At 35.8% G+C, this 26,407-nt stretch overlaps 2 protein-coding genes across 2 annotated transcripts in view; both read left to right on the forward strand.

Annotated features, from left to right (window-relative positions):
• Positions 1-827: 827 nt before the first annotated feature.
• On the forward strand, positions 828-18,811 carry LOC128162157 (SCO-spondin-like). Its single transcript, XM_052825346.1, has 36 exons — positions 828-1,048; positions 2,671-2,859; positions 3,205-3,281; positions 3,434-3,541; positions 3,762-3,932; positions 4,281-4,486; positions 4,745-4,862; positions 5,056-5,223; positions 5,455-5,540; positions 6,339-6,449; positions 6,799-6,958; positions 7,480-7,717; positions 7,998-8,139; positions 8,297-8,626; positions 8,860-9,012; positions 9,577-9,823; positions 10,259-10,535; positions 10,834-11,044; positions 11,412-11,503; positions 11,645-11,694; positions 11,934-12,266; positions 12,519-12,724; positions 12,986-13,125; positions 13,562-13,671; positions 13,990-14,139; positions 14,422-14,515; positions 14,617-14,774; positions 15,041-15,163; positions 15,426-15,548; positions 15,727-15,852; positions 16,220-16,336; positions 16,778-16,900; positions 17,525-17,539; positions 17,710-18,038; positions 18,334-18,463; positions 18,762-18,811. Exons 1-36 carry the CDS (start codon positions 969-971, stop codon positions 18,809-18,811), a joined length of 5,541 nt encoding a protein of 1,846 aa, XP_052681306.1. The 5' UTR covers positions 828-968.
• A 368-nt stretch (positions 18,812-19,179) lies between these two features.
• Positions 19,180-26,407, forward strand: part of LOC128163029 (mucin-16-like) — a 112,855-nt gene continuing 105,627 nt past the window's right edge. Inside the window, exons 1-17 of the mRNA XM_052826485.1 lie at positions 19,180-19,440; positions 19,620-19,764; positions 19,969-19,980; positions 20,395-20,475; positions 21,032-21,079; positions 21,329-21,370; positions 21,547-21,806; positions 22,018-22,165; positions 22,479-22,529; positions 22,665-22,706; positions 22,913-23,172; positions 23,505-23,652; positions 23,771-23,815; positions 24,088-24,189; positions 25,005-25,252; positions 25,519-25,654; positions 25,800-26,354. Of these exons, the coding sequence (XP_052682445.1) occupies positions 19,195-19,440; positions 19,620-19,764; positions 19,969-19,980; positions 20,395-20,475; positions 21,032-21,079; positions 21,329-21,370; positions 21,547-21,806; positions 22,018-22,165; positions 22,479-22,529; positions 22,665-22,706; positions 22,913-23,172; positions 23,505-23,652; positions 23,771-23,815; positions 24,088-24,189; positions 25,005-25,252; positions 25,519-25,654; positions 25,800-26,354 (2,569 nt within the window). The 5' untranslated portion in view covers positions 19,180-19,194. The remainder of the gene's footprint in view (positions 19,441-19,619; positions 19,765-19,968; positions 19,981-20,394; positions 20,476-21,031; positions 21,080-21,328; positions 21,371-21,546; positions 21,807-22,017; positions 22,166-22,478; positions 22,530-22,664; positions 22,707-22,912; positions 23,173-23,504; positions 23,653-23,770; positions 23,816-24,087; positions 24,190-25,004; positions 25,253-25,518; positions 25,655-25,799; positions 26,355-26,407) is intronic.

Here is a 26,407-nt window from a genome sequence, read left to right on the forward strand (position 1 = left end):
TGGTCTTACATTAAGTCTTAAGTAAGTCTTTATCAAGAAGATCGGTACCGTTAACTAATTAACCCCCACGCCCTCCAACAAAGAACTATCAAAGACCAGTCCAGGGACAAAAGAATCGGCCTGTTCAGCAAGATATAATGCTGCACATAAAAATAACGCAAGCCTTGGTATATCTGGCAATGATCTAGTGTTCCTCCTATTCATCATCTACTTATCATTTACACAAATAAGCTTGAATGAAATTTAGCTGAATCAGCATTAAAACCAATTAATGAAATGTTGAAAGAAAGAAAGATAAAGAGTGAGAGAAAAGAGAAAATAAAGACACCTCGGTTTTTAATATTAAGGAAAAATCACCAATGCTGAATTCAGTGGTGATAAGCCTAATTCTGCATATCTGTGAATAGTTAGATAAAGAAGGAACAGAGAAAAACCTCCATTATTCAATATGGCCACCCATCTTCGTTCAATAAAGCTCTCAAGAAATCATGTCCGCAGTGGATGATTTTTCGTCAGGTTTTAAACATCTTGACAGAGACATCAAACAAAACCATACAAAGGTAGATATCGACCCCCCTACCATCTCCGCATTGATTTCGCTGCCCCTCCTGGGACCGCGAATAAGGGACCTCCAAGCTGTCGCCAGATCTGGTAAATAAGCGCAAAAATCTTTAGCCATCTATTGATGTCCCCCTTTTTTCTGCGTTTTTTCTCTGTCCGAGGCCCTTTCATAATATAGAGAGATATAGAACAATAGTCGTGCTTACGTCAGGTCCACGGGTATAAATACACAGGAGTTTGCTGATTTGCCCCAGAGGACCAAATCACGTCCCTCCGATCGTAGCGAAGAAAAGTCGTATTTTTTTTTTCTTCTTCTAAAGTGTACGCTACGATTAAAAAAACGCCAAAATTATTAAAAGGACTCTTAAAATCACAAGAGACTTTGCGTTGTTAGCCCCTGCTGGGCGATGGAAAGGGGGTCTATTCCCATACACCTCGGACTGTTACTATGGATACTGACCTCGGCTCCTGCTGTTTTGTCTCAAAGGTAAGAAGCCAAAAAAATATTCGGCCGGTGATTTAAAATTATTGGAATAAGTAAATTTGACAATAAGCTCGTTTCTATTTACTTGAGAAAGCTAGATATTCGTGGCCATTCTTAGTCTATACTAATTTAAGCTTGAAAAGAAGAGCGCCGCGTGAGGATTTTGGATATTATTCTAATTTTAAAGCTTAAATAATTAGTTTTTTTTTCTAGAATAATAGTTTAATGTCAAATATATCATTTGAAAAAATATCTGATTAAAAATTTCTTGACCATCTAGTCTCGTGAAGCACCGTTAAGATAAAGTACGCAACTCTCATACGAAGCATAAAACATGCAACGTTATTGCAACGTTATTACATTTCATTTCTAGTTTAATTCCTTGGATATTTCATTTTTTGACGAAAGTATATGGACATTCATGATCGCCAATTGCAAATTCATCGAAATCTTAATTTTATTTTACATTCATTTAATTTACCATAAAAGATGAACATGCAAATTTTTTTCCGGCGCATTTCTATTCTGCATGTCCAGCTTCATTTTTAGAAATAAGTTTATGGGTAGTTGTTCCTTTATCCATAAAGTAGGTAACGTTTGGCGACTATATATATAAAATTTACAATTTCATGGGCAAAAGAATAAAACATATTTGAAATGTTTTTTTTCTATGCGGTATAAAAGAATATCTAATTTTGAGAACGCATGGATGGTTAAGCTGAATGTAAATGTTAATGATGTATTGAACTGGTCGTCAGTACACTTACGAAACCTACACAATATGTACTAAAAAAAAGTCCAGAAGCTTGCTGGATGATCATAACGATATATAGAAATAGTCCAGTCCTAGTTTTAAAATATCTTGCAAATCTTTACATTTTTACAGCGGCTTTGTTTAATATCCCTAAATCAAAAGAAAGACCCGGTTCACTCAGATACTTCCGCTCAGTTTAGTGCAAATTGATTGACTTATATGTTAGCGTTCCTTGTAATCTTAGTAGCAATTTCTTTTTATTTGAAGAAAAACTAAACCTTGTATTACATGTAAAGTGTATGTAATTGTTAACGGTAACAAAGTAATATTAAGATTAACGTATTTTTACTTAGACGCCGAACTACTTAAACCCTTCCGCAATATATTCCTTACTGAAACGTGCTAGTAGAGTAGATACGGATTGTTATATCAGTACATTAATTCTGAAAGGCTTTTATAATTTAAGCACCAACAAAAAGAAGATAAAGGAAATAGAGGGTTGAATAAAACATAAGGCTAAGCGCCAAATTTATTGAAAAGTTATTATTTTATTATGTACAGAATTTAACAAAAAAATTGAAGAAACTAAATATTTGTCTATATAAACGTCTTGTACTTTTTAGAGAATTTTTCGTACATAATACCGCCCCTTTTACCCTTTTAGAAGATATCTAAATTATCTACTTAATGAAGACAATTAAATAAATCTATTTCTTTTAAAATAAGTAAATGCTTCATCTTGAATTATGATTCATTTGCCTGATAAAGATTTCACCTTTTAATGTCATTTTCTATTTTGAAAAAAAATCTATGTCTCATATAACATTTCATGATAATATTTCGAGTCTGAAATTTTCGGGTTTTTTTGCAGCGCACCAAATGTGTGTACGAATACCCGGACGATTCACCAATTTGCAGACGACAAATGTAGCGCCTTCATAGACTACGTCATCGATGGATTCAGTTTAAACAAAACGAAAACATTCCCGGGAAAATCAGCACAGGAAATCAACACGCTCCTGACAAATCCCGACCCGAATCTTCAGTGTTATTTCTATAAGTACGTAAGGCAATAAAAAAAAAATTAAGACTCTGTAGATGCTTCATCTGAAAAAAAAGTTCTAAAAGCCCACGAAAAAGTGCGTGTTGAGAAGCACATATACTTTGGCATTGTACGAGTATGAACTTTAATAACAAACTGACTTTCTGAATAAACATACAATGAATACATTTACTATAGTACTTTTTCGACTTTCTAATCCAAAAAAAATAAATAAATAAAAAAAATACATGTATATATTAATATTGAATAACTCCTACTTAAAAATAATTATTATAGATAATAAGAAGGAAATATATTAAAAAGACGGTTTCCAGCATTGAAATATTTTATTTCTTTTAACAGGAAAATTGACGAGAAGTATCAGGCTTGCTGCGACGGATGGGTCAGTTCTGTAAACGGAAGTCTCACGTGTGACATTCGTAAGCATGCGCAATACACAAATCTTTAGTAACGTCACCTATATAGCATTACATATCGATTGAATTGAAAATAGTAAAAAATAAATCAATATCCATTGTAGTTTTTGTTCAGCAATTAATTAATCTGGTGACTCTATATTTCTAATTTTTAGCGCAATGTAGCCCTGCCTGCCAAAATGGCGGCAATTGCACAGAACCCCCGAATGTGTGCTCGTGCCCTGCTGCGTACACGGGATACAGATGTGAGGATAAAATCTCAGGTGAGATAATTAAAAATACCTGAATCCCCCACCTCCGAAAAAAATATCTTGATTGAGTTAAAATCTTTAAAAAAGTGAAAGGGAACGATGAAGAATTAAATAATGGAAAAATATATACAAGGTTTACATAGTTTCTAGGTATTTTGCTGTTCAGATATCAAAGATGAAAATAAGCGGAAACTATAATTACATTTTAGCATGAGATTATATTTTTTTCCAGACACCTCCAGCACGGCCAAGTTCTGTTACTCGGACCATTACTGTGGCGCCGCAAAGGTCGACAAGTACTACAACCAGGTAGTGAGTCAGGCCGACTGCTGTACCAATGGCGGCAAAGGGTGGGGAGTGGGACGAGACAGCTGTACCGTGTGCGCCAATGCTAATACCACAGGTATTAATGAAGTCTGATAATGATAAAAGGACTACAATGAATAATTATAAAAATATTTATAAATTGAATTAAAAAGTATATAACTTTTAATGCGAACGGGGATATGTGCCAGTTTTAAAATTGTCAAAATTTTGCTTCGATTTCCGGTTAAGCGCCACCTAACCAGTATAATTGTTTTCGGACTATTTTGGACCCGGTCAATGAGACCACTTTTCTTATAAGACTAAAGATAACCAATTCTAGCAATTCGATAATGAAATATACACATTTCTGTTTTATGCGTAATAAACTGTCTGGTTAGTACCTTGATATTCGGTTATTAAAAATATATTTTGCCCATAATTGCAGTCCCAGATACATCAGTGGTGGTTCAAACAAATGAACTCGCCTTCAAAACGTGTCTGAACTTCGGGCCTAGCTACTACAGGACCTTTGACGGACTGGAGTATGAATATGGAGGCATGTGCACCTATACATTGCTGAAGGATATTGACAAGGGATGGAAAGTGGAGCTCACCCCAAAGAACTGCGCTAAAGTCAGCGAATGCACAAAGGTATGGCCGGGGCCATAGCGGTAAAATAAAAAAAAATAAAAAAAAAAACCCAAAAAAACCCAACAAATTGTCAATGAATGAAACAGATCATCACTTGTTACCTCTGTAAAATAGATAAATATTGAAAAAAAAATTATCTGTATTAAAAATTATCAATTGAAGTCAAATTTTACTAAATATATTTTTATCAAATTTTAAGCTAATTACAAAAGCATAATGTTTGATTTAGAAAATAAAAACTATTGAATCAAATTGTAGAGGGTAACCATGTTCCTCGGAAGCGGTGAAACAATTTCTGTAGAGGCAGGTCAGGTCAAGGTCAACGATATGGATTTCATTCTGTCGGGAGAGGAACCAAAGTCTACACCGGAAAACAGTACGTAGCCCTGATACTATGGTAACTTGTACCATAATCAACTCGGATGCATTTTGATACATGTGTAGCAAAAAGTCATTTTATCTAAAAAAAAAATATGTGAGAATAAGTCACTAAAATAAACACCATAATGCTTCTGAAAAATACTTTTTGAGGGAAATTTGTTCTTTACATTTGCTGGTACTTCTTTTAGCTTACAATGTACGCAACATGAGCGGATGGATATTTGTGGACTCCGCTAAAGGCCTGAGCATAAAGGTTGACAGTAAGTCGACCGTGGAACTGACAGTATACAGCGACAAAGTACAGGGTGACGTCAAATTCCAGGGTCTCTGCGGAAACCTTAATCGCGATCCTAGCGGTAAGTCTTCTCTACAGAATTGTAATAAAATCACTGGATATGTATAAATTTTTTTTTGACAAATCATGGTTTTAAAGCTGCTGCATCTGCCTGTGAAAATAAGTTTTTTCTTTTCATTTATCCTCTTCATGGCAAAATTTTTGCAAATATACAGAAAAGTTCAAATTGATAGTGCTTGGAACAGTATGATAAGCAAACGTATTGAAAGCTTTTGGCCATTCTGTTTTCTAGATGAGTTTAAGACATCTTCAGGCTCTCTCTCCAGCAGTCCTGTGTATTTTGCCAATTCCTGGCAGGTGGTCAATTCGGTTGATGGGGTGAGTTTAATAAAACAACACATTATTCATTACATGTGCGTTCTTGATGTTGTTTATTAAGCAGTAATTGGTAAATCAAGCTACATGTTCACACAGTTTACTGTCATTTTAGATACTAGTCAACATAAGGCTTAACTAATTATCTTTTTCTATCATACATTCTCTACTTTCAATTTCTTTTCGTGTATTAGAGAAGTGACGTGGAGGAAGTAAGTGTCGCCATTTCCTGCATTCACCCACGTGACTTGCTTGACTGGTTCCCAATGCTTCATTTATTACATCCGCACTAAAAGCTATACTGACATTGTACCATCACGATAAATCCTCAAATTAAACCCTCGAACAACATTATAATACATGTAATGGCCACCAACTTCACACATATGTACAAGACCTTGTCACGAGACCATCCTGAGTTATGACATTATGACAAATTTATCGATAATTTTGCAGGAAGAAAATATTCAAAGTTGTGATTTACATTATTATATGATCAATGCATAGAACAAAAAAAAATATCAGAATATAAAAATTGTCTCTATATGGATTAAATTAATAAGTCTGCGTTACTTCAGATTCAAACCCATGTCCTCCCATTTCCTATATAACTGTGCACGAACTCCAACCGGTCACACCACAGTCAAACAAAATCCTTTTGGAGAACGGCTCATTTCCACAACCATCCCTGTGTTCAAACAATCTGTGCAATTTTGACAACTGATTTCATGTAAGAAAACATGTAGTCAAGTTGTTAGTTACAAGATGTATTTTAAACGGTTTTATTGAAACATTTTACAGTGTAGCCCGGCTGGATACATGCCAAATTACTGTCGAACACCGGAAGATGAACAGGCTGCCGCTGACGCATGCGCACTGATAAACACGTTACTTCATCCTTGTCATACAGCAGTAAGTTCAAAGAAGAATAGATCAAAGAAACTAGATCGTTCTCGTTGCGAGCAACGAGTGGGTCTTCCGTCCGATTTTTGAGTAAATGAGATAAAATCCTTCACTTTTAAGACTAAATTGTTAATCAACGCAAAAAATTATATAAGAAATAATAAGAAGAAAAGTGATAAAGACACAATAGAATAATAGTAGGGGCTTCCGCTGAAGACGGAAAACCCTAATTATCAACCAAAAGAACCGTTGAACACACCTTTCCCCAATTAAGTTGTCTTAAACACATACGAACTTGTTTAAATCCTAAATTAATTAAAATGTACAGAAATACTGCAATGCACTCAAATTATTACAGATCAACCCAAAGATGTACTACACAATGTGCAAGAACATGCACTGCAGGGCCACCACAGACGACGAGAGAAACCAGGTCAGATGTGAATACGCCAACGCCTACTCCCAAGAGTGTGCCGCCATTAACATCGTCATGAAATGGCGATCCAAGTATCTGTGCCGTAAGTGTTTTGCATTGTCAGATGGGTGATAGGAGGGATGAGGGTGGGTGGGTAATATCGTATTTCATTTTCGAATGGATTTTAAGTTTAAACTTATCTAAATTTTCAAAAACGCCAAGTAAGGAAATCTGGGCCATATTAAAATGTTATTTATTTGTTTCTCTCCACACTTGATGTTTAAAATTTGATTAGTACATTGTCAGAATGCTAATTTGGTTTCCAACGAAAATATATTTGAAAATGTTATAAGAAAATAGAAAATTAATCGACAAACAACGATGTCTAAATCAAAGATATAAAACGTGTTCGCCAGAATGATAGAAAATATATAAGTTCGGTAATTTATTTTATTTTATATAATTTCAATTTCAAACGTAACCCACGAATTAAAATATGTTTGTAAAAAAAAAAAAAGGATTTCATTGCATGATCTTAAGGAGATATACTGATCATACGCATATGAACCACAGTACTTAAAATTACTAGTATATTGCTACAAATGGCCATCATTTCCTACACAGCACGTGAATGCCCCGCCCCTCTCGAGTACTCTGAGTGCACCTCATCCTGCCCACGCACCTGCAAGACACTGTACCTGGTGGAACCCGACGAGTGCAAGATGTGCATCAGTGGATGCCAGTGTCCCGTCGGAACCTTCCTACAGAACGGCCAGTGTGTCAAACCGGACGAGTGTATGTGCGAGTTCAACAAGAAACAGTACAAGCACGGAGACACCATCAAACAACGCTGTAATCTATGGTGGGTCATAGGTGTCATCTGAAATGTTACATCCTTAGCCCCTATGAACATTTCGTTCTTAAAATATTTATTTTTGAAGCTAGAATTTGTAAAAGCTAAGCTCAAAAGAAATCAAGCGTTACAATGATATTCATTTTCATAAATTTTGCCTTTACACCTTTTAAGGAATTCTAGATGACTTACTTAATGTAAAGGTGGATTGGAGATTTTTTTGCGATACAGTACCAATCGATATTTACTGAAGAGAGTATGTTGATGACGAAAAATATTTTAATTACAGCACCTGTGACAGAGGACGATGGACGTGCGAAGAGGACCGCTGCTCATCAAGCTGTGAGATCGTCGGTCTGAATCACGTGGCCACTTTTGACGGGAACCGTTACAGTTTCGCTCCCGACTCCTGCTCTTACACTCTAGTAGAGGTAAAAACCCGACACCCTCCGAAAATTTCTAATCATTAAGTTATTTTTTGTCGCAACGAGTACATGCAACTATATTTATGGTATTTCGAAATATAACATATTTTATACACGATAGATACCCAATTATCACAGAGAATATTTTTTTTGTTTTTTTCAGCCGGATTCAAACATTGTAGATGACAACGAACGAGCTAACATGACAATCAAAATAAAAATGGACAAATGTACAGACTTTCAGGACGTGAACTGCATCGGCAGCGTCACTCTGACGTACCAAAGTGCCATTATCAAACTAGAAGGAGAAAAACTCTTCATTAACCACGTGGACTACAGTGAGACCATTCGGAAGACACCGTACTCTTTCAATGGACTCTATGTCAAGGAGGTCACGAACAAGTTCCGAGTTGTGAAAGCGTTCGGGTTGAAGATTCTTTACGACAAGAAAAGAACACTGTACATTGATCTGAAACCGTTCTATGCAAACAAGGTTAGGAAACTAAATTCTATTCCTAGTTCACAAAGTTCCACCAATGTATTTACATGTGCAATCCAAATGAAACGAAGGTTTAGAATTTTACCTTTCATTAGCTTTTCCACAATATCAACCTTAATGCTAATATGAGTATAGCGTATTTGCTCCTTGTTTTCCTCATATCAAATTAACGAATGTATTATTTATAATCAAATAAAGCAAATTTGCAAAATCTTAACCTTCTTCAGGTGAGAGGAATGTGTGGACAATTCAACTATGACATCACAGACGACTTCAAGGTCCCTAATGGGGGAGAACAGGCCACCGTCCAGAACTTTGCCACGGCGTACGGCGATTCCACTTGTCAGACGGGGGTATACAGCTACAACATGGAAATGGAGGTATATCATTTAATACACGTATACTTATATCTTAATTAACAAAACGTGTTGTATATGTATTTTTATTCACGGCCTGTTGATTAAATTGAAAAAAAGTTCACTCGGTTTATTAAATTAACTAGATCAATAGAAAATTTATCTCACAAATGTTTCGATCACATCATGTCATTAAAACATCTTGTTATCCCATTTGTACGGGAACAAAAGCCGTGGGACACTCTTATAAAAGATAAGTTAAACAACAATACAAGCTTATATAGCAAAGCGTTAAGGACAGACGAATTTATTTTGTAAAAACGTAAATCATTATAATTACGAACACATTTTAACACAATTTAAAATGTGGGTGAAACTGACATCGCTGTAAACCTAAATCAATCATAAGTGTGTTCTTTATATATGTACATGTAACCGGGCTGTACTGTATTTGTAAACTTTTTAACACAATAATTAATATAGATGAAACCGACGTCGCTGTACGAGATGGTTTTCAAAATAACAATGTTTTACTTTTGTAAAACGTATCGCATGGTATTGTGAGCCTGAGTTTTCTCCTAATTTTAGGAAAAGCACGAAGCCTGCTACCCTCTTATGAACACCACACGGGGGGCACTGTTCGCCGACTGTATACAGAAACACGAGGAGCTGTCCAAGTTCTACTACGCCCAGTGTAACTACGACATGAAGAAACGCACCACTCAGGTCAACATGGAGGCGCTATGTGACATAGTGTCCGCATTTTCCCGCCACTGTACCTTCAGTGGTCTGTTTGTCCCCTGGTACAACGATAGCGCCTACATCAACCGCTGTGGTACGTGGAATCCTGGATTCAAATTCAAATCAATAAATCTAAATTTAATTTTTTTTTTTGGTTTAAATTTCACTTGATAGCAAATAGTCATTATGAAGTAGAAAATATGTATTAAAATATAAAGAAAAAAAGTCACGGACCACACACACACACTTAAAACATTTTTTTTCTTTTATAAAATACCGTTTAACTGTGCTAATTAACTGTGAGAATCTAAAATTGTCATAAAAATAAATGTTCGTGTTTTGAAATACTAATGTTGTTGTATAAGTTTTCGACAATAGGATAAATGAAACAACGAAATTAAGTAAATAACACTTTCATGTATAAATGTTTTGTAATTGTAATGATGAGCTCGAGAGCTTAAAAAAGTTGTAATTTTACGGATTTTTTTTTTATATGATAAAATGAATAATTATATTCACGTACATATAGAGAGCTACCTCAGCTGTACACAAGAGGGATCCGGAGCCGGATCAGTTTATACAGACTGCGCCAAAATCTGTCACGGAACTTGCCGGGACCAGCAGCTGGCGGACGCGAACTGCGAGGAGGAGTGCGTACCCGGATGTATGTGCCCCACCGGACAGGTACAGGACGACTACGGAACGTGCGTGAACATTGAACGCTGTACTTGTTACGACCAGTACTCACCCAAAGAAAACCGGATCAAAAAGGCGGGAGATGTGGTATCCCGAAGATGCACCGACTGGTAAGGATGACGTAGAAGGTTTTGTTTGTACTGTTTATTAGGTTATTTTCGCCTCATGTAATTTTCACCTTTAATTCTACTTTCGCCTCGCCTTAAATTCGCCCAAGCCAAGTTGTGTTTTGAAAAAAAAAAGGTGATCTGAGACAATGGAATTTGCACAGTCTTTAATTCGCTCACTGACATTGAGGGTGAATGGGGCGAAAATAACACGGGGGCGAAAATTTTCCGGTTTACAGTAATTGGTCGATACCATCATCTTTGGTCTAACTAATTTAATGTACATGTGTACTTTTTTTAGTACATGTTCAAACGGTACGTTTGCCTGTGGCAAGGAGAGTTGTGAGGAGCAGATCGTGTGTCCCAAGAACCAGGTGTACCGAAAAGGTGTTACGGCCTGTCGTAAGACCTGTGAACTGTACGGGAGGGAGATGATCTGTGACAGTGACGTGCTCATGGACGGGTGTGTTTGTGACGAAAGCAACAACCAGACTGCATACATGGCACCAGATGTAAGATATAACTCCCTCAATACCCCGCCCCCTCCATGAAAAACCCCAAAACCAAAAAAAAAAAACAAACCCAAAAACGAACCAAAACAAAACAAAATCAAACACAAAAACAAAAACACCAAAAAAAAAAAGAATAATAAAAAGGAGAATTATAAACGATATTCACGACGTCCTAAAAAATGGGGCCAGATTCACAAAACTCCCATCCATTCCCCAATTCGCAAAAAATTGAAAGAAATGGAGAAAATCAAAAACCAAAATTTTATTACATTATTGCATTACTTATGAAAAATAGAAAATTCTCCAGAAATTTGTCACCCCTCAGCAGTTGTACATGTTCGAACCATTCTTTTATTTCTTTCTATAGGGTACCTGTGTATCGTCTGAACAATGCCCCTGTCTGTTCGGAACCATGTGGTACAAACCCGGAGAGACCGTGACCTACGGCTGCAAAGTTTTGTAAGTGTCTTATGGGTGATTTACTTTTACATATTTTGAATTAAATAGAAATGAAATGAAAAGTCTTATTTTGTCTTTAAATTTTTTGTTCACGCTCATGTAAAAGTACTTGTATCATATATTTCCTATTCTGTTTTTCAGCCGATGCGAGAATCAGAACTGGATAAAGATTGAAGACAAACATTGTCCAGGTATTCATGATGTTAACATTTCTCATCTGTCGAATCCACCTCGTTATTTAACGTTTTAATTAAATAAATACATAAGTATCGTCAAATCGACAATCATACCGCTAAAATCCTTTCATCCTCTGATAAAAATTTCCGCTTAATTCTGTTCACGTTAATTTCCCTTTAAGCGATTAGAGATTAACATGTAGTCCAATTACATGTAACTCTATACAAACTTTTTTTCATGTCTTTTCAAACAGCCGTCTGCCGAGCCTCGGGAGATCCTCACTACACAACCTTCGACGGGGTCTCCTTCTCGTTCCAAGGAGTCTGCTCCTACATCCTGACCAGGGCCAAGGACAAGAGTTTCCAGGTCATCACGGAGAACGTCAAGTGCGGCAGCACCGACGTGTCCTGCACCAAATCCATCCAGATCACCATCAAAGGGCAAGAAATCAACCTGGTCCGAGGGAAAGATGACGTCAACACCACGGGGGATATCTACCAACTGAACAACATTGTCATCACCAAGCAAAGCTTCTGGACGTCCATTCACGCACCCAGTGAAAACATCACCATTTTATGGGACGGAGGTCAGTTTCCTTTCCGTCCAATCCCCTCTCTATTCCCATCCCTTCTCTATATACAAATATCTTCAAAATTATTTGAATTAATGTATTTGTAACTTATTTCATTTTCTCAAGACTTTTTTTTCTAAATATGCGATTTATATATTTCGATAAATTTACTCTTGAGTCACATGGTAAGCCCTTTAAATATCTGCTTAACCAATGTCAATACATTTTTCAAACTATAACACTTTGTTTCTCCTTTCTGTATGATAGGTACCCGTGTGTACGTTTTCCTGAAACCAATCTGGCAAGGACGAGTTGAGGGATTGTGTGGAAACTATGACGGCGATTCCGTTAATGAGTACAAAAAGGTCGACGGAAGTGAAGGCACCGCCATGGACTTTGCCAACAGTTGGGCTGCCTCTACCAGTTGTCCAGTAGCGTCCGTCGGCACTTCTTCCGAAATTGTCCCTTGCTCCGTAAGCGCACTCATACTTCTTTATTTAAATATAGACTTTAGAACGTACAGTGATATTCATTTATAAATAAACTCGTTCCTTTTCTTAATGAGTGCAGCACTTTTAGCAAAAATAATATAAAAGTGTATGAAACATCAACAATATACCGTTATCATTACAAATTTCTCTTTCGTTCTGACGGCATGAAAAGTGTAGAAATGTACGTATAATTACTCAATACGTATAGTTACTCATTGTGTAGCCCCTCCCACTTTATTACAGGGAGAACTGTCCCACAGAAAACAGTGGGCGGAGGAATCTTGTGGTATCATCCACAGCGACATCTTCAAGTCCTGTCGGGAGTTCCTGACGGATACAGTAGTCAACAGATACCACGCCAACTGTCTTTTCGACGCCTGCAGGTTTGTTGTCTAACAAGCCAAAATATTTAAACGTTGTTTAATTGGGGTACAAGATGTCTTTCAAGCGAAAAAAGAACCGAATTCTATTCAGATCCGCGCAAATATTCAGCTTTTGAAAAATCAATCCACCCCCCTCCCAAAAAAAAAACCTAAAGAAACCCCAAAAAACTAATTCCGATATTTTGGTCAAATATTATTTGAAATATTGATGACTGTCTTTAAAGCTGGTAATGTTCTGAGTATAAAATATATTATAACGAATCTTCCTTGAGGAATTCTGTTATCAATTTATGAAAATATTCTGGGGGGTTTTCCATGGATCATTTTGAACATTAATTATCGATTGCTTGAAAAGACCGCCTAGAAAATAATGTGGATTAAAGTTACGAACATATGAAAATACTCCGGTAAAGTTTGGGTGAATTCTATTGAACAGATGTGATAGCGGAGGAGACTGTGAATGTTTCTGTACAGCCGTAGCTGACTTCGCCGAGCGCTGTAATCAGGCCGGATATCCGGTAAAATGGAGGAGCCAGAAAGTTTGTCGTGAGTAACATTCTACAGTTGTACATGTATACTGAAGTATTTTTTATAATTTTTGAGATGTATAGGATAAAATCGAGGCATGTAATGTATATATGCAAGTAATTTTTCCAAATATTTTATAATATATTCTACACTCATATAATTCGTATTATTGATATTTAAATAAAGTATTCACATTTCCATCAAAATTCACTTTGCGTAATGGATGTTATTTATAACGTTACTTCAAATTCCGTACTATGTACTTGTAACTGAAGCTCGGCATGCACAGAAAACAAGTAACGATTCTAATGGCCTTTGTTTTCCCTCAAACCACAGCCATCATGTGTGAGAACGGCTTCCGCTACACCCCCTGCGCCTCCCCCTGCCCCCAGACGTGTAGGAATATCGGGGACGAGCCGGAGCCGTACTGTAACGATACCCAGTGTGTGGAGGGTTGCTTCTGTCCCGAGGGATACGTACAGAGAGGTACGAGGGTCGATTGAAACGACAAACAAATATTTATTATTCCACTTAATTACTATTGGTTTTGACCACGCCCCGACCGAAATTATCACCTTATAATAAAATCGTTCGAATCCCGTAATTTTCGTGTAGATATATATTTACTGTTTTCATAATATGTTTGTTTACTCTAGCATATGCATATATTTTCAAACGTTTTTGTTCTCCGTACTGATCAGAAATTGGTTCATTCAATTAGTGTTGAGTTTACTCTTGTGTTTATGCAAGTTTTTTGTTCTCGCGCAGATGAGAGATGCGTTTTGGCTGAGGACTGCCCATGTTACTACAATGGTCAAGAATGGCCCAAAGGCGCTTCTATCATCAAGGATTGTCTGAACTGGTAAAAAGTTCTTAATGTCAAATGAATTATTCTTGAGTTTTCTTTGCACTATGTAGTCAAATTGGCTTCAATTTGTGACACAATTTCGATCTCCTTTACAGTACCTGTATAAACGGCAAATTCCATTGCTCGGGCGAAAACTGCACTGTCTGCAAAGACAACGAATTCACGTGTAACCGCACAGGGGATTGTATCAAAATGGAGTATCGATGTGACAACCACGTTGACTGCCGGGACGGAAGTGACGAACAGGGCTGTGGTAAGTTGTGTAAAATCCAGAACCAAAACCAACACGAAAACTATAGACATTACAATAAGACCTCCTTAATCCTCGAAATAAATTCACTGTAAAGTTAAAAAACCAGATAAATTAACAATTCATGCTAGAATAAGAGATCGTCTTGAAAAATAATGCGTCAAGTTCAACGATCTTCCGATTAACGATGCACCACTGTACCTTACGAACACATTTTAGGATTTGTTTTAGGAATTGTCAATACGATGTAATTTATTTATATTTTGTAGAGTACAAATGTAAGGTAGGCCAGTTCCAGTGCGCCAACCTGAACAAGACTTACTGTGTAGATAGCAACGTTCTCTGCGACGGAATGAGAGATTGTATCAACGGAGAAGACGAATTGAACTGCAGTAAGAAAACCATTCACGATATATTTAGCACCATAAACACCTTTATAATCTATATATATATATATATATATATATATATATATATATATATATATATATATATACAACAACAATTTTTTGATCTAAAATGGATTTGCTTGTTTTAATAATTAGTTTTGATACATGAATAACAAAACAGTATTTAAGCAGGTTTTTTTTATCTGAAGAAATTTAACTTTGTTAAAACTTTCATAAATGGTATTAATGTTATTGTTTTTTAAAGCATACACTTGTGCCGAACACGAATTTACTTGTGAAAGTGGAAAGTGCATTCCCAAAACCTTCAAGTGTGACGGCAATATGGATTGTGGAGTGGGCGATAACTCCGATGAGAAAGATTGCGGTGGTAAGACGTATTTCGTATTGAAGTTTAGCTTTAAGCAAACATGGTAAATTGATTTGTTATGTCCGTCAAAATCTCTCATGTGAAGATTTGGGTGTTTTCTATCAACATATCCATTTGAAAGGCACAAAAAAGAAATGATAAATTGATTTTCGAAATTTTTGTTAATTTTTTTTTGTAGAAACCGAATGTACACGCGTGCGCAACTTCCGGTGTGGCGCCACCGGTGGCGGGCTGTGTCTACCAATCACATTGAAGTGTGACAAACACGACGACTGCGGGGACGGATCTGACGAAATCGGATGTAGTAAGTCTCTCTCTTCGTTCTCATTCGGTTTCGGATACAATACACAGGCGCAGATCAAAGAATATTTTCACAGGAGAGGGGCGGGGGGATGGGGACAAATAAGAAACTTATGCTTAAAAACGTTTAACTCTTTAATCACTTTACTTAATGAATTCAGTATCCCTTAAAAAATGGGGAAAATGTTTGGTAGAAACCATCGTAAATAGCTAAAGAAATTAGAATTTTGAATTGAAATTTTGTTGACATTTGATGTTTAAATTTTACGTTTCCCGACGTTAACAAAGTATCGAGGTGTATATTCATAAAGCTATAAAACAAAATCTGTATACATGATGTAGTTTAAAAAAATGATTTTTTTTTGTTACAGACTGTACGTGCAGTAGCGCCGAGTTCACCTGTTCATCGTCCTGTGAATGCATTGACCCATCCAAACGATGTGATGGAGTCTTGGACTGTGGGGATGGGTCTGACGAAATGGAATGCCGTAAGTAATTTGGCGAAAAGTTCTCCTCTTAAACACTAATTATTATATACATATTTATTTTACAAATTAAATAGTATTTCTTGTACAAGTTTGTTTTCAGTGTTATAGATTCACCTCATATTCATTTTATATCAGAACCTTTATGAAAATAATCTATTATAAATTACTGGGTTTTTTTTGCTTCTCATCATGTATGCTACTATATATACCTGAGTTAAACCGACCAAGACGACGAATTGTATTTTTAATACCGGTATTTTTTTAAATCAACAAAGAGCTTGCCAATTCCCAAAAAGAAAGAATCTGCGTTAGATAATGCAATAAAATATCCATGTTATAATTTAAAAACAACATTTCCATAAAACTTAAAAAATATATCACCATCTGCAATATTCTACAAACGGAATGCATGCACATTAAAAAGAAATTACTTGTTAACAGCATGCACATTGAACGAGTACACTTGTGACAATGAGAAATGTATCAACGGAACTCAACACTGTGATGGAGTGTATGACTGTACTGACCAGTCGGATGAGAAAAACTGCGCAACAACTACTCCAGGTAAGATATACTACAGTCCAATTAACTAATTATTAAGCTGTCATAATAAGACCGACTCATCATCAAACTAAAAAGACACCACTATAAAACCGCCAAAAATCTCAACATTCGGAACATTTTGTTCAAGTACATATAATTTTTTTTTGGCAAAACCTAAATGAAATGGTTTCGATCCCTTGAATAATTTTATGGTATCATCAGTAACCCCCTGCGTAACCCCGTAGCGGTTTATTTTCAAGCACATACAATTATGTTTTTGCAACACCTTTAAAAAGGTTTTTACTGGCATAAATACTATATGTACTATTCATATAGTAGTTCCATAGGTACTCGTTTAACACTAGGTAGAGCATTTCAGTACAACCCGGTTATCATAAGACTGTCTTATTGTAAGACACCATTTAAATACAGTAAAACCCATTTATTATAACACTTTGCATAAAAATGTAAGCATTGTTGGAGGGCATGTAATGAAATAGTTTCTCCTGTTATGAAATAGTCTCTCTGTGTTCGAACACTAAGGGCATACTAGTCGTAGGTTATCTAAGATGTTTTAAATACATGCATGTTATTTCTATGTATCAACTAAACACGTGATATATAAATTTACATTTTTTTTTACAGCAACAGAGACAACACGTATGTAAATTTAATCAGATTTTCATGGCATTCAGAATATCATGTTTTAAAATCTTTATATCTTAAAATAATAAGCACTACCAAGTAGTTATGCATATAAAAAATTACATTTGGTATTTAATCTTTAAACACAGTCAATATGGTCCAAATATTTTTTATTACACCCACAGCCATAATAAGCTCAACATTGACCACCTCCACCCCTTGCATCAGTGGAGAGATCATGTCCAACCCCGCCGCTCTACCCTCCACCAAAATCTACATCAACCCGCAACCTATCAGCCCGTACACGGCAGAGAACCTGAGGCCGGGATCCACCGCTCCACTGGAGATCAACAGCAACACCGCAACAATCAGCGTGGATCTTACCACGACAGACAACCCGGATGGAAGCGTCATCAAGAGTTTGAACATCGTGGGAGACCAGAGCAACGTGGAGAAAATCTCTGTCTCGTACAAAGTCACGCCAACTTCTACTTCACAGGACTTCACCAGCTTCGTAAGTGATTGTATTGATAGTTGATAAAGACCTTATACTTATATACTTGTATGCTCTTAACAGTACATTTTGAGGACTGGCTCCCTGGCTTGTTTTTTTTCGTGGATGTTAATTATTATTTTTTTTTTTTTACAAAATTCACGCATGACTTTTTGTTGCAATAATTTTTAAAGATGGAAGGTGGTTGCTTGAGCAATGCTGTTGCCTTTACACCCCAATTTTTCTAGTTTTTAGAGTAAAAAAAAAGCAATCCAACTGAAGCTTAATGATATAGATATATATGTTTATTTTCTAGACTGGTATTGGACCCGTGACCTTCCCCGACAGCTTCAAGGTCGCCGCTGTTGACGTCACTCTGCTCCAGAGAACAGATAGCAGCCAACCTTACAAAATCAAACTGGAAGTGGTCGCTTGTATACACGGAGGTACGTGTTCACACAGAAAAGTCAAAGCATGACATTGCATGTATCTAGAAGAGTGGGGTCAGGGGTACATGTATCTAGACAACACATTAAAAACTCAAACTTATTAATTTCACGTAGTAAAGCTACTTTAAACGAGGCCACTCGCATACTGCCTGTAAAATATAATTATCATTTGCAGAAAAAAAAATTCTGGATTCGCGTATACAAAGTAGTCATAAAGCATTGTCTATCAAATTTACGTTGGCATAACTACATTTATTTCGAATAAATAAGTTTTTTTTCTATCTTTGATTTGCAGTTACTCCCACAACAACGGTTCCAACCACTGTAACAACACGTAAGTCATAGATAATTCGTACCACTGTTTTACGTTATAATAGTTAATTTTAAGTCATAGATAACGCGTACCACTGTTTCAAATTATTTGTTAAATTCATAACAAGGACAAAGTCATAGAATGCATTCTACCATGTGGTTGAAAATATACATAACAGCGGTTTTTTTTAAATAGTTATTTGAATTTTAGTTATATTGAAACCATTATGCATAACTGTCTTTACCTACTTAGTATATGTTATGTATCCATAGGTTAGAATACGATTTAGAAAGAAAACCCTGAACAATCTTGCTCTCTGGCTTTTTAAAAAAAAAACTAAATAATAAGAACTGTTGACATTGCAAACGTTGAAATTTAATCGTCATCGACTTTGTCTGTAGCTTGCGCCGACGCCATGCTGGATACTTCACCATCCGTCGTTGGAGTAACTATTTCCGGTTTCCCGACTACGATGCTCGCCACTGATATATTTTCGTCTTTGGGAGTTCTTTCAATGCCTGGGTCTGTGTCTCCAGTGACAGTTGACCTGACCTTCAAAACGCCACAACCCCCAAAGGTCACGGACTTTGTATTCACCCTTACCAACGGAAAAGATATTGAAGTGACATTCACAGATGAAAATGGCTCCACAAGGAAACTGGTAATTGGAGTTTGATATATAAAAGTTCATCTGAACTCATGTCAGTTTTGTTGCAAACCTATCCCGTAAGGTTTTTAATTTAAATAAATATTCATAAACTATAATTTTTTGAGGGGTAATGACAAGAAAGCATTACCTTAAACTTGTTAAACTTATGCGGTTGTCCTTCTTTAAAAAAGAATCCTGATCCTACACCAAATGGGCGAATCATCCTGGACTTTAATGGACAGCCAAGCCTTGGGATCACCATCAAAGCAACACCCAGCTCAACGACCGACTCATTAACTATTAAAGAGACAGAAGTGAAAGCTTGTTCTGAAATAGGTAAGATAATCTCTCTCTCTCTCTCTCCCTCTCTCTCTCTCTCTCTCTCTCTCTCTCTCTCTCTCTCTCTCTCTCTCTCTCTCTCTCTCTCTCTACTATGTCAACTAGTATTACACTAAATATTGAAAAATAATCAAAACAGTGTGTTACCATTATAAAAAGAATGGGTACAATACTTAATTCATTTATTTTCTTTTTTCTTAGTGACATTGCCACGTAAGTTTGGAACCTTGAACATGCTAGTATAGTCTACATGTAGTCTCTGCGACTTTTTTCTCCGGCAAATTCATCGACTTTTCTCACCTCTACAAATAGAATTCTGTCTTTGTAATTTCTAGAAATGATAAACATGTAAATCAAAAAAATAAATAATCAGAGGACAACATAAAAGACGTTTGATATCTTTCTTGACAGATATACAGTATACACATGTATCATACATCAAATGGATGTCAATTTTTTTCTAAAGAAATAAAAGCAATGAATATTTAAATGAATTTGGCCACATTTACACAATTTGTGAATCAATGTACCCTGAGCAGATCAGCAAATAGCAAGTAAACAATGAAAAGTTTAATAATATGTTGATAATGAAATCCTAAATAATATTTACTGTGTGTTAATATAAAGCTTCATCGACAACTCCGCCTAGTCCTTCTTCGGGAACAGCTCCTATACAGGGCCAGGTTCCGGGTTCTACAACACCTTCAGGTACTTCCTGTTCTTCAAGTACCCGAATACTGACATGCATGGAGCCTCAAATAAATTGTCTTTAAACTTAAGTGTTTTAAACCTGTTTTTTTTTTAAAATAAAAGGCAGGGTCAAGTTGCCCCTGTGGGACTGAATTCTGGGCGGCTTATTTCTTGTTTGAAGATTATTCAATTCAACATTTAATAAAGAATATTTAATTTTTTATTGGCAATTTCGAGTTCAATGTTTTGTCAAAAATAGAGATTTTTTTAGAATATCGACAATAAATTTTATTTATTTATCAATTGATTTTTTATGGACAATTACAATGTAATCAGCATTTATTACTTATATTAATATACATAAACTAATAAAGGTAAAGATAATGCAAGCTAAGATCTTGTTTTCCTCCCCATGTTATTTATGATTTGTTTAATCACCAGAATATCATGTTTTCTTGTCTCCAAATTGTCGAATTATTTATAATCTACAATGTAACATTGTTTTTCAAATGAAAAAAATATTGGTCACTATCAGAACTTTTTGTAATATAATTATATTTGCTTTTCATTTTAGCGTTGACGACCCCAGCACCACCCACCCCATCAACGACAACTCCATTAAGTAATAAAAACATTTAATATGCATGTATATTATTTATATATTATATATATATTTTATAATGCATCTATAATGCATTTTTGAAAAAAAAATATATCAATATTTCTTTTATACCTGAACATATAGTGTATTTTGGTCGGAACAATATGTCATTGTCATTTGAAAGATATAATTTTTCTTTCTTGTGGTCATGATATGATGCTGAAAACTAATATGAAATGAATCAAGACTTATATTACATTATTCTTTAAGGTACACCTACCCCATCAGGGGAAACAACTCCAATCTCAACAGGTAAACAGGATCTAATTAGGGTCAATTTCTAAATCTCTTTCAAGCAAACGGATCTTTCCGGATCGAAACTAAAGTTGTAGACACGTTTTTTTCGTTTTACAATATCTTTGCGCCTTTAAGATTTGAATAAATAACAAAAGAAAAGGGTATAACACAAAATTTCATATTTCCCACAGTCTGTACTGAGGAGATGTTGACCCCGACTGACCTTTCCGTGATGTCCGTTGATAGTCCGTCGTTCCCCTCGACCGACTTGCCAAACTTATTCACATCTGTTGGAGTGGTCTCAAACACCCCGACAACCACTGCGGAGATTGTGGTCACATTTAACACAGCGTCACCTCCAAGGGTCACCACGGTCACCACCACCGTTACCAAGGCAACGTCCGTGGTGTTTACGCTTTTAGACGAAGACAATAACCCAATTCAGACTCAGGTAAAATCCCTGTTTTATTTTCAAAACAGGTCGTTAAAAAAAAATTTTGTTGATAAATAAAATAGAATAAAATTGAAAAATTGTGCTCATTTATCAGAAAATGTAAAATATGCACGTTTAGCATACAGTAACTTATTCAATTTTTTTTTTATATTAAATAACATGAAAATTTGTTATACAATAATATTTTCATGTGCCACTGAATTGATAGACTAAGCCTGTCACAAAAGTCACCGAGACACCAGTTACTGCCACGTTCGGTGGAGTTCCTGGCAAAAAAGTCAAGATCGTGGTCACCAAAACAAGCCCGGATGTCCAGACCTCCGTGAAAAACACAGAAGTCAAGGCCTGTACCGAGAGTACGTACCTAAGTCTGTTTAATAAAATGAAATAAATCGGCACGTATCTACATTTATATATATTAAGACCGAATTAGAGAATAATTTCCCCCTCCTCTGATCGATCATCTCTCTTTTTTTCGCCATTATTCTCTCCCATTTTCGCAATTTTAAAAAAAAATTAATTCATGACGCACAAACTAAACAGCACCATTAATCAATGAATAGTTCCAACGTCAATCAGATTTATAATCACAATTTGCTCTGATCGGTCTTTTTCCTGTTAAAGATTAGTATTTTTTGGTTTTTGATTTTTAAATATTTCTCATTTTAGTCACACAGACAACTACACCATCAGTGACAACTACAGTTATAGTTCCAACAAGTAATGCATTTTGTTATATTCTGGGTTTTTTTTAAAAAAACGAAGTTTTATTTTTTCTGAAATACTTTCTTTTTTAACAAAACGAAGTTTTATTATCTGAAATACTTTTGTCATCGATTATTAAAATTATTTTAGCCTCCCCTGTCCCATCAGAGGAAACAACTCCTTTGACAACAGGTAAATACAACAAGTTAAACTTTATAAAACATACTTCCCTCAAATCTGCTTTGTCTAAAAAGTAATTAGTCATTCATAACATCGAGCATTAATAAAACTATGCTTCCTCTTTTTTTGAAACGCGAATGAATAGGAAAAGTCTTATTTTGTTTCGAAGTATCATTAAGAAAATGAAATAATTGGGGTATTTTCTTACTTCCCCCTAGTCTGTACTGAGGAGATGTTGACCCCGACTGACCTTTCCGTGATGTCCGTTGATAGTCCGTCGTTCCTCACGACTGACTTGCCAAACTTATTCACGTCTGTTGGAGTGGTCTCCAACACCCTGACAACCACAGCGGAGATTGTGGTCACATTTAACACAGCGTCACCACCAAGGGTCACAACGGTCACCACAACCGTTACCAAGGCAACGTTCGTGGAGTTTACGCTATTAGACGAAGACGATACCCCAATTCAGACCCAGGTATGCTTCTCAAAAATTGGAACTCACATTATCAAAAAAATTTTTTTTTAATTTTTTTTAATACAGGATCGGACATTAATACTTTGCATGTACTATGTAGAAAACTCGAAAGAGAAAACATTTTGATAACTTTTCTCATTATCTTTACTTCAAAATATTATTATTATGATCAAATTAAAGAGGTTAAATAATTAATAGCTTGAATATCGCTTTGACACGCCAAATAACCCTTTTTAATTCATATACTCTTTACAACTTTTATATAGTCTCCACAAAAGTGCGCCTGTTGCAATTGTTCTTTGTCAAAATCTTAGTTTTCGTGTATTTGATAGACTAAGCCTGTCACAACGGTGGGCGAAACACCAGTTACTGCTACGTTCAGCGGTGTTCCTGGCAAAAAAGTCAAAATCGTGGTCACCAAAACTAGCTCTGATGTTCAGACCTCCGTTAAAAACACCGAAGTTAAAGCTTGCACTGAGGGTATGTAACTTAACATTAAAAGGCGTTTTAACAGTTCTTTAAAAAATCAAGACAAATTCTTACTTTGACGTGAATGTTCATGTTTTTCTAAAGCTTTTATGATTTTTTTTTCTTGTAGTTCCTTCAACTACTACACCAGTTACTCCATCACCGTCAGTTCCAGGTAAAAATAAGACTGATGCAGAAATAAAAATCACTCGAATTAACAATACCTGGCAGTGACAATACTCTTTTTCCTATCTAGACCCTATATGTTGTCTGTGAAAGTCATACTTTATTAAATTCTAAACATATGTTACTCAGTAACTGACCATGAGATAAAACACAAAAATTTACAGATTTGATAATAATTATCAAACTAGAAATTCCAATTTAAGGAAAAATTAAATTTACCTATAATTTGATAGTAAATCTAATAACTACACATTTTGATAGTGACAACTCCAACTCCTTCCGTGACATCACAAACAACACCGGAAGTCACGCCCTCTGTCACCACACCACCGATTACGGAGACAACTCCTACTGTCACCACAGGTATAGTATATACAGTGAAAGCCCCAGATTATTTCGCCTTTTTGCCTCATTGTAAACGGGCAAGTTTAAGACTTTGCAAATTCAAATCAATTATTGAAATGTTTGTGTTAATCTAAAAGAAGAATATATATTAAACGACTGTATGTTGGTGAATTCAAGAGGCAGTTAAACCGTTTGCTAGTGTAGAATGGCCAAAGTAATATATATACATGTACAGTATCTCTCCAAATTGTGAAGACTAAGCGTATTTCTTTAAAACAGAAACGTTTTCATTAAAATTTATGTACATATTCTAAAGAAAATCGATGCATTAAATGAAAACACTGCTTTTATTTGATATATAGGTCTTTCGTATATACGTTCCAATTAAATCTATTTTTTTACAAATTTTTGTACATATCCTGCAAAGATATATATTTTTTTAAATATTCTTCTCCTTATGTACATTTTATATTAGTAATATACTTATTCTCCCGAACAGTGAATGGCTGAAAAGACAAACCATTTTTTTTGTCTAAACTTCTGAATTCGTTACGTCTTTTTACACATTTCTTAATTTAAAAAGAATCGTTAAAGAAACGCATTCGACAAAATTAGTATATGGGATTTATACGGTAAGTTAATGTTAAGACGGACCAATCTATCTATTTCAAGATTAAAATGGATGAAGTGATATCAGGGATATTTGAGGGGAGACCGCTACTGGTTAATCTCTGAAAACTTCATATAAACAGAGATATAATTTTTTTAGACTATTGCAGAAAAATGTTGATACATTTAACTTGGCTACATTTTCATTTCTCTCGGTTTTCAAGTTTGCCAGACCATCATGGTTACTGAGGCCAATCCTAACATCTTGTCAGTAAGCAGTTCCACGTATCCTAACCCAAGCGACATGTTTACGTCATCTGGGACAACTGAAACAGCACAGACATCCGTCGCGTCGGCCATTTTGACTTTCAATAACCTTGCAAAGATAACTGATGTTAAAGTGACAGTAGATAATGTCTATAAAACTGTAATTGAAGTCTTGCTAGAAAATGGAGCAACAGCAGAGAAAAAGGCAAGACTTTTTATGTTTAAAATTATTTTATTTAATGAAGATTTTAAAAAAAAGATATCATTACTGTAAAATTTTAAAAAAATTATTAAGTTGCTTGATCACTCAGAGATAATTTTTCTCAACATGTACAACTGTTCTAAAACAATTGACATAATATAGCAACAGTAAATTTTTGTATTGCTAAGATATGTGCAAAATTGGAATATATAGGAAAATGCTTTTTTAGTTAAAAAAATATAATAATAAAATCTGCAATCTTTTTACAGGAATTAACATATCAAGGAGATTTAATGGTCAATTTCAAAGGAATAGAGGGAAAATCAATCAAAATGACATTGTACAAGGACATTAGTTCCTCACCATCAAAAATATCCTCCGTTCAAATTAAAGCATGTGTAGAAGGTAATGTCAAATTTTAAATGATAGATAGATTTTGATATCGAATAACTCATATATAATAAACCAAGCTTTCATATGAATAAATGTTTCGTACAATTGTATTAAAGCTGCATTTTTTAAACTTTTGTAACGCCTCTTACAACAACAGCAGGAACTACAACCTCTGTTAGTACGCCTACACCATCTGTAACACCAAGTGGACCTACTCCTTCCGTAACACCAACGCCTAGTGGACCTACTCCATCTGTTACACCGACACCATCAGTGACGCCAACACCAAGTGGACCTACTCCTTCCGTAACACCAACGCCTAGTGGACCTACTCCATCTGTTACACCGACACCATCAGTGACGCCCACACCAAGCGGGCCTGCTCCATCTGTTACACCTACACCAAGTGGACCAACACCAAGTGGACCTACCCCATCTGTAACAGCAACACCTAGCGGTCCTACACCATCAGTAACACCAACGCCAAGTGGACCTTCTCCATCTGTTACACCGACACCTAGTGGACCAACACCAAGTGGACCTACTCCATCTGTAACACCAACGCCTAGTGGACCTACTCCATCTGTTACATCAACACCATCAGTGACACCAACACCAAGTGGACCTACTCCATCTGTTACACCAACGCCTAGTGGACCTACACCGTCCGTAACACCCACACCAAGTGGTCTAACCACTACAACAGTTACAAGTAGGTCCAGTGCTTCACTAGGCTTTGCTTGATCCTAACATTGAAGGGTTATT

The sequence above is a fragment of the Crassostrea angulata genome, chromosome 9, assembly GCF_025612915.1.
Source record: "Crassostrea angulata isolate pt1a10 chromosome 9, ASM2561291v2, whole genome shotgun sequence".
Classification (NCBI taxonomy): domain Eukaryota; kingdom Metazoa; phylum Mollusca; class Bivalvia; order Ostreida; family Ostreidae; genus Magallana; species Magallana angulata.